The 8828-nt window shown below is 58.4% G+C and overlaps 1 protein-coding gene across 1 annotated transcript; it reads right to left on the bottom strand.

Annotated features, from left to right (window-relative positions):
- Positions 1-4433: 4433 nt before the first annotated feature.
- SLC32A1 (solute carrier family 32 member 1) lies at positions 4434-8340 on the bottom strand. The gene is made up of 2 exons (XM_007934663.2): positions 7948-8340; positions 4434-5621 (listed from the first exon to the last, which is right to left on the bottom strand). Exons 1-2 carry the CDS (start codon positions 8338-8340, stop codon positions 4434-4436), a joined length of 1581 nt encoding a protein of 526 aa, XP_007932854.1.
- Positions 8341-8828: the final 488 nt, after the last annotated feature.

The following is an 8828-nucleotide window of genomic DNA, read 5'->3' as shown; positions in this document are numbered from 1 at the left end:
AAGGTGGTAATCTTTACAGAAGTAGATTGCCCCATCTTCCTTCTGCATGGAGCAGCTAGTGAGTAGGTGAGTAACAAATATTTTATAAATCAATTCTGTATCCCTGCCAGACCTTATGCCAGGTACTGGATAATACTTAGAATTTAACCCTTTAATTCTTCTCTCCCTTCTCACTGTCTAACTAAACTCTCTATATAGGCTCAGTCCCACATCACCTACACCTCCCCTCAGCAGCTCCTCAATCTCCTCCCTCGGTTTCCATCCATCTCCAGAGGGTTCCATGAGTCCTTGCAAGTGTGAAGCTCCCCCCTCCCTCATATTTGGCTGGCCTTTAGCACTGCTGAAGGAGCTCTGGTGGCTCAGTGTCTAAGGCATTTGACTGCTAACCAGAAGGCTGGCAGTTCAAACCCACCAGGCACTCAGAGGAAGGAAGACTGGGCAATCTACTTCTGTAAAGATGTACTGCCTCAGAAACCCCAAAGGGGGTCACTATGAATCAGAATTAAGTCAATGGCAGTGAGTTGGGGTTGGTTTGGGTTTTAGCACTGCTGGATCATCCTACTGTTTTTCCTCCCTCACCTGCCGCCTCCTCGATCCCACAGATGGCAGAGGTGATACCCACAGGATCACTGTGGTTGAATTGTAGCCAGACTCCTGAAAAGACTCCCAAACTTCTAGGGAGTGGAGTTCATCTCCTGCGCCCTACCCCCCACCCAAGGTCAAGACTAGGGTGAGGTGAGTGAGGCATTGCCTCAAGGACAAAATTTAGTGGGTGCAAAAAAATTCAGTAATCAAGATAATATTTTAATGCAATATTTTTAAAATATCAAAATCAATGCAAAAACCTATGATGAACACAATGCAATTTGAAATAAAGGCAGGATTCATATTACTGATTTTTCCTTTTGCCTCAAACTCTGACATGGTTCAACACCATGTACTGCTACTGCCCCAGTGTTATCTGAATGGCCCTGTAATTGATCCTGTGTGAGTAACTGGGAGGGAAGTGTACCTGATGTCTGCAACTTACCTTGAAAGGCACACACACAGAAAAATAAGATGTATTGTTGAATGGATAGATGGCTAGATAGGGGATAGACAAAGTATTACAAAATGTTCATTGTTCGAACTAAGTGATGGGTGTAAAATTCTTTTTTTTTCTTTTTTTTTTGTACATTTGAAATTTTTCATGATGATGGGGAAAAAATAAAAGAAGCAAAGGCCACCCACGGCTGGCTCCCTGGGGTCATACGAGCTCCACTCTTGAATCTCTGACGTCCATTGACTGGTGAAGACCTCAGGCTCCCTCCAGGCGTCAGGACCCCACCTGCCCCTCACAGGCAATGAGAACCAAGCCCTGGGCTCTGCTACCTCCTCCACCGAAGCCTCTCGGTGTCCCTTACTTCTCCGAGGGCCCGCAGCGCGCGCTCTCGCCGCTAGGGGGCGGGCGGGCTGTCTTCGGACCGTGGTCCTCCGAGGTGGCAGCTGCTCCTGAATTCTTTTCTCTGCAAAGATCTTGGTGGTTGCTTACGTGACTCTCACTGTACTCGGCCCGGCCCGGCGCGCAGACAGAGCGGCTGCTTTGCGCGAGGTGGGCACAGTTTTCCAGCTTCTGCAGCGTGTGGAGCCTGGACGCGCCGAAAGAATTGGTTAGAACCAGTGGGAGTCCTGAGAGTTGGCGCGGATGCCCATTCTCCTCAATTCGACCCCCGAACGAGGCCCTGCCTAGACCTATTCTCTCGGACAGTTTAGGAGTTCTTTCTTCTCGCTCCTGCTCAGGCACTGCGCCAGGCGCTTTTGGGAAGGGAGGGGAGAGATGAAGACGGTTCCCATCAATTCCTCTCCTATTTCTTCCAGAAGCCTAATTGTACGTCTGAGGATTGGTGTCCCACGGACGAGGGTGAAGGGTTCCCTTGGGAAGACTGGTTCTCCTGTCTCTGCCACCCTCAGGACCTGCCTGTGGGGACCCTGGCTCCGGCAAACTGAGCACAAAGCCTGGAGCCAGAACGCAGTGGAGAGGAGCCAGGCGAGCCCGCGGAGGTGGCAGCCGGAGTCCGGAGCCTGGATGGATCTCCTTGTCCCTTTAATGATGGGAAGGACGGAGTTGGTGCAGCGTGACGCGCCCACCTTCCCTTCCACTGCAGATGGCCGGGCTTTTTTGCAGGCTGCAGACAGCGCTCACGTTCAGCGCGCACCCCGGGGGCCATGGTCCAGCTGAGAAGCTGTAGGAGATGGGACAGGTGGGTGACCTATCTGTCCCGCAGGCCTGGAAGACATCCGTGGGCGCCGGGGAAGAGAAGCTGAAGACCCTCGGAGCAGCCCCGGCTCTTGAGCGCCCGACAATATTAACAAAGGATGATTAGGCGAACGACAGCGGGCATCTCAACTGGCCGGTTGAAAACGTCGGAGGTGCAGCGGCCCGCCGAGGGCGCGAGATCTTGTGCCTCTCTCCTTCCTACTCTCATTCTGGCTGCAGAACCAGGGTGGTGCGAAGTCACCTCTTTCAGATGCGCGTCACGGAGCCCACGCCCACATGGAGGTTCTGCACACATGGCACCCACTCATCAAAGGCGCTCACACAATACAGACACGCCCCCCCCTACCCCACACACATATCTTCACACAGGCGCGCGCTCTCTCTTTCACACACACACACACACACACACACACACACGAACCTGTCGAGCTATCGGTTCTCCCATTCTTTCCCGTTCGCCCGGTGCACCTGGATAAACCGTTCCAAACGAGGCCTCAGCCTCGGCGCTGGAGCTCCAGAATCTCCCGCTCGGCGGCTCTGGCAGGGAGGGCACTGGGAGAAGCGCCCAGCTGTCCTTCGCTCCCAGCTCCCACCGGGAAAGTCTGGCCCAGACCCTTCCCAACCGCCTCTGGCCTGGCGCTCCTCCAGGCACCGCGGTTGCTGCACGAAGGAGTGGGCCCTCTGGGTCATTAGACAAACACATTCTCTTACGGGAGGCACAAGAAAAGGGAGACTGGGACCCCAAATGACTCTGGGCTGTGGATTCTAAATAGCCAGTTTTCTTGGCGGTGGCTGTGTGATGCTCAGCTTAGACCTGTGGAAGGAGGCACAGCCAGGCTGGCCCAGGCCGGGCAACACACATGCTGCCGATGTCCTGCTCTTTTCGGAGTCTGCGGTCATGTTGTGGGTTTCTGCGTGTCCTTGCTTAGTGCCTGTGTTCCCACCACTAGACTGGAAGCTCCAGGAGGGCAGGGCTGAGTTGGTTCACTTGCACTCTGTGCAGTTCCAGCCCCATGAGCTGTCCGTACTGATTTATTGAACAAACATGTGGGGTTTTGAACCTTTTCGTCCTTTTTTTTTTTTTTTAAGTATTGGACTCTGAGAATGTCCACCAAATTCTCAGGCGGATCTGCCCCCCTGGAAAAGTTTTGGAACAAACTTGTCCAGTGGCTGAGGACTGAAACAACTCCGCCACCCCTTACTCCTTTCCCTGCGCCCCAGACACCTCGAGTGCCCCCTTCTTGGTGTCTGGGTGCGAGCCACCCTCGGAGTTCCCTGGGAAGCCTTTAAGCACAGCCACTCGTCTACGCTCACCTCCTTTTTGAGGCGCAAGTCCCCCTCCCTGCCATCCACCGCGCGGGGATCCCCGTCCACGAGAAGGGGCAAAAGTGACAGACGATAATGCTGCGCGCACGCCTTTGTTTCTTATTTATTTGCGGATATAATTATGCACCGCACTATAAATTATAGATTTTTTTTTTCTGATATACATTTCATCTTATTCACCACGAGCACACCACACGCACAGTAGAACAGTTCCACAATCTGATAAGTTGCACAAGATGAGTTTGGATTTCTGAAAACCCGCAGGCAAGCCGGCCCCGCCGCGGCTTCTTGCCTCTCTGTGTCGCGGAAGGAAATCGCCCACCCAAAACGGATTTCCCTGCCAGCCCTTCCCGCTTCAGGGTTGAAATGTCTCTGGAATGGGAAGCGTTCCTGCTGGAAATGGCTGGACGCTGCAGATTCCGAGCACAGGATGGCCGTTAAATGTCCCTCTCCCCCAAGGTCAAATCCTCGCGCCCGCGGGCTGTGTCCCCTCTTCCGCCCTGCCCTCCTACCTCGGCGGCTGGGACCAAAGCATCCGAGCCACTTCTGGAGGGACAGAAAACCCTGCCCACAAAAGCGCCCCCAGCTCCTCCCCCAAACTGAGGCGTCGTGGAAAAGGAAGAACAACAGAAACACAGGCGGGATGGATTGTGGATCCCCAGCCCCCCACCCCACCCCCATTCCCCGCATAATCAGAAACTAGGAACCAGAGATGTTGAAAGCTTGGCATCCCAAGCGTGGCGGCAAGGAGCGCGCGGCTGGTGAGGGTGGGGCGAAGTGTTGGGGGGCGGGAAGGGGACCCGGAGCTGGAGAGCGCGGGGGCGCGACCGGGGAGGGGCGCCCTCTCGCCCTAGTCCTCCGCGTTGGTTCGGTAGGCTTCGATGAGGCCCTCGAGCGAGTGTATGAAGCCGGATACGCTGCAGATGCCCCCGATGACGAAGATGGCGACGTCGAAGAAGACTTGGTGCCACAGGAGCTTGCGCCAGAGCAGGCGAAGGTGGAAGAGGCTGGGCAGCAGGAAGCAGAGGCCCGCGCCGGTGAGGCTGCCGGTGAGGCCCATGAGGAGAGCGAAGTGCGGCACATAGATGGCCATGAGCAGCGTGAAAACGACCAGCGCGCAGCGCAGCGTCAGCCCCCACGACTTGAGGCGCCCGTCGCCGCCATAGCAAGCGGGGAAGAAGGCTCGGCTGCCCTCCTGGAAGAGTGACTTCTCCAGCACCTCGACAGCAGCGAAGAAAGGCAGTGGGTAGGACAACAGGGCCTTGGCCACCAGGAAAATGTTCACCACGGCGCGGATGGAACCCGGCAGGTTATCCGTGATGACCTCCTTGGTATCGTCGGCCCAGGTGAGGTAGGCGACGAGCGCGAAGAGGCCCTTGAGCACGCAGGCAGCGATGTGCGTCCAGTTCATCATGCAGTGGAACTCGCTGGGCTGCTGCATGTTGCCTTCGAGCGAAGGCAGGAAGATCTGGGACGTGTAGCTGAACACAATGATGCCAATGGAGATGGGGAACTTCTTGACGTCGATATAGAACTTGACCTTCTCCCAGGCCCAGTCGCGCGCCCTCGATAGGCAGTAGGCGATGACCAGAATGTTGATGACGAAGTGGGCCAGAGTGCACAGCAGGCTGAACTTGGACACGGCCTTGAGGTTCTTGAGGAAGGCGCAGGGCAGCAGCACAGCCGTGGCGATGATGGACCAGGCCTTCTGAGACACTGGCAGCCCCGGGAAGCTGTTGTACATGAGGTTGCCGCTCACCACCACGTACAGGATGCAAGTCATGACCAGCTCAATGATCTGTGCCACGTTCACCACGCGGCCGCCCAACGTGGGAAAGCGCGGCGCGCAGCACGCGTTGGCGATGGCCACGTACGAGTCCCGCACGCGCACCACTTCGCCGTCCTCGTTCTCCTCGTACAGGCACGCGATGAGGATCTTGCCAGTGTAGCAGCACACGACCGCGGCGAAGATAATGAGGAACAACCCCAGGTAACCACCGTGCAGGATGGCATAGGGCAGGCCCAGCACGAACATGCCCTGTGGAGCGGAGAGGCAACCAGACAGGGGCTCTCAACGAAGGCGGCTTTGGGAGAGGGGCCCTGGGGGCGTAACTTAAGGGTATGGCTGGAAGAGGACGCAAAAGGGAGTGAGAGCTGGGCTTGCGCCTCGGAAGAGGAGGGTTAAGGGCAGGCTGCAGTAAGGGTGCAGGGGGCCTAGTGGGAAACTTGAGAGCTGAATCAGATCTGCAGAGAGAGGTATTTAAGGACGGGACTGAGAAGCAAAGTTGCACCACCAATCCCTGGAGGTGGAGAAGGGCCTGAGAGTGGGTGAAGGCACAAAGAGGGAAAGGAAATGTGGAGATACTTGGAGGTGATTCCTGGGAAAGGGACCAGAAGCGAGGCCCAGGAGGGAAGAAGTGGAAGAGAAGAGAAGGGGCTGGAGGGCGCTGAGAAAGGTAGGGAGCTAGGCATGGCCACTGGGAGAGGGCGGAAGGGATTTAAGTTGAGGATGGAGTGGGGTGCTGATGGGGGAAACGGGAGTGTCTCAAGACTGAGCCTGAGAAGGGAACTTTAAAACCGGAAGTGGAGCGAAATGAGATTAGCTAAGAGGAGCTGACAGTGGGGCGGAGCCTTAGGGATACCTGACCAGAGCTAGGGTGTTCTGACGCCAGCTTGGGATGGCTTTTGGGGGCGGGATCAGAGGCGTTGAGGGGCAGGGGAGCAGGGCAGAGTTGGCAGTAGGGTGTCTTAGGGCAAGGCCAATGTTGGTTATGTGGAAGAGAGGGCACTAAGTCAAGGTGGCAGAGGCAAGCAGTTGGTGGGGTTACAGGAGGGGGTGGTGGTGCGCAGGCGCTGTGCGAAAGGCTTGATGGCTCCAGAGCCAGAAGCTGCAGGGTTAGACTGAATGGCTGCCGGAGAAGGGTTTAGAATTCACGAGGGAAGAAAAGCTAACGAAATTCGGGGTAGTGGTGGGCTGTGGGCCTCCAGCTTTCCTCCCTGCCCCCCCCCCCTCCAGGCCTACCGAACGCGTCCTTATACGGCGCCGCAGACCACCGCGCGCGCTGCAAGGAAGGAGGTTGCGACCCGGTACCACTGGTCCGGCGTGGCCGTCTCGCGGGCCCTGGAGCGAGAGGCGCCTCGGGTCGAGCCTCCCAGTTCGCAGGGCCCTGGGTAGCCCTACTGAGACTGGGCTCCCAAACAACCCTGCCACGGCCTTCTGCTCCCGGGGAAAACCTAAGTTCTGCGCTCCAACGACCGTGTGCTCCCGGGACCTCGCAGGGCCAAATCTCACGGCTCGGGGGTGCCTAGGGCTGGGGTCTCCTTCACCCCACAAGCCGAGACCTGACCTCCCCAGCATGCTCCTGGGGTCGTTTGCGGACTCGAAACCTGCTCCTGGCGGAGTTCGGCGCCGCCTGGTGGGGGGAAAGGGGTTGAAAATTGAAAGGAAGGGTGGCGGGCCAGGACAGCAGAGGCCGTAATACTCTTCGCTTGAGGGCAGGGTCAAGCGGGTCTGGTAGCCTCTTTGCTGTGCATCCGGGATTTCGGGCGAAAGGGGAGAGTCTGCACGCTGGTTGCGTCTGCACACACGTGCTTTTGTGTGCGCACGTGCGTGTGCCCTGCATTTCCCAAAAGGTCTACACATTAAAGTGCGGGCTGGGCCTCGTTTGCATAAGTGTGTTTGCAAGTGTTAGGGTCAAAAGGGTGTGTGTGTGTTTGGTATGTACAGGTATGTGCTTCTGTGTGGGGGGTGTAGGGATGTCTGAAGGTGCCTGTGGGGATAGTTGTGTGGTCTATATATAGATGCATGTCATGTGCGCCTGTGCGCGCGCGTTTGTTCGTGGGAGGGGGCGGTGGGCATGTGTGCCTGCCTAGGTACGTGTGCGCGAGTCTGTGCGTGTGTCTCGGGGGAGGAGACTCCCAGCTCAGCAGTTTCGTTCCGAAAATGCAACTGTGAATCCATTCCGGAGACCCAGGTGGTACCATTGCCTGGAATCTTGATTTTCTTTCTCCCTCAGCCTGCTCCCCGCCCCCCCCCCCGCCCCAAACTCCTCCCAGGTTTCACATTCTTCATTTTCTCTCTTTCGCAGGGTCTCGGGACAGGTATCTCTGGCTGCACCCCAGCCTGGCTGTCCTGCGGTTGGAGTCTTGGGAGGGGACATGATTAGGGACAGAAATCCCCGCTTAGGGTTGGAAAGGATAGGGGAAGGGGAGATCCCAGGTACAGGAGGGGATCCCGCGTCCGAGATTATCCGGAGACTTGGTTCCGGGTAGAGCCTAGAGCGCTGGGTTAGAGGGTGGGATGGGGGTGGGAGGGCAGACATAGCTGGGAATCCCCTAGCAGGGGCGGCGCGCCCCGCACTCACCTGGATGGCGTTGGTCACGTTCCAGCCCGCCTCCCACGCCGTGATCTTGGGCTTGTCTTGGCCCCCGAACTCGCCACCAACCCCCACGGCCTGGTCCTTCGAGGCCGAGGGCGGCAGAGGCATGCCGCCGCCGCGCTGGTAGTGGATGTCACCCTCGACGGGCGGCTCAGCGCCCTCGTCCGCGCAGGGCTCGCCCTCGGCTTTCAGGATGTCCATCTGCAGGCCCTGTCGATGCTCAAAGTCGAGGTCATCGCAGTGCGCGAAGCCCACCGCCTCCTCGTCCGTGGCCGCCTGAAAGCCCATCCTGGCGAACATGCCGCTCACTTTGGCCTGGGACTTGTTGGACACGGACGTGGCCACGTTGGACAACTTGCTGCGAAGCAGGGTGGCCATGGTGGCGGCGGGGCCCGAGGGGACTCGGGGAAGGACAGAAGGGGCCGGGAACGCGGAGACAAGGAGACGAGGGCCGGTGGATGTGAGGCCGCTATCTTCGCTCGATCTCCCCGCAGCGCCCCGGGGCGCTCTGGCTCATGACCCTCTCAGCAGACACTCGAGGCTTGCTCCGGGACTGACCGGGCGGGCGGGCGCCGGGGCTGACGGAGAGGCAGCGGCGAGTGCACTGCGGAGCTGCCGCGGGGCACCGGCTGGGTTGCGGAGGGCGGCGGCGGCGGCGTCAGAGTCGCTACGCGAGGCTGGCGCGGCTCCCCCACCCGTGCGCAGCCCTCAGCGCTCCGGCTCGGCGGAATCCGGCGGGGAGGGGGATTGGAGAGGGGGATACACCCGGAGGCTGGGGGCGAGGGGACCGGCCGGGGAGGAGAGAAAAGGGCACCGAGCGTTTCAGCATAAGGGAGATGGGGCAGGAGAAGGGCGCCCTTGGGAAG

This window comes from Orycteropus afer, unplaced genomic scaffold, assembly GCF_000298275.1.
Source record: "Orycteropus afer afer isolate SDZICR_OR568_19922 unplaced genomic scaffold, OryAfe1.0 scaffold00020, whole genome shotgun sequence".
In the NCBI taxonomy this organism is placed as follows: Eukaryota; Metazoa; Chordata; class Mammalia; order Tubulidentata; family Orycteropodidae; genus Orycteropus; species Orycteropus afer.
This window is presented reverse-complemented; position numbering and strand designations above follow the sequence as displayed.

Bases quoted from the DNA above. Each gene is read 5' to 3' on its own strand.
- SLC32A1 (XM_007934663.2), bottom strand. From the start codon at position 8,340: ATGGCCACCCTGCTTCGCAGCAAGTTGTCCAACGTGGCCACGTCCGTG. The intron at 5,622-7,947 runs GTGAGTGCGGGG...TCCGCTCCACAG, and splicing joins ACGTGACCAACGCCATCCAG to GGCATGTTCGTGCTGGGCCT.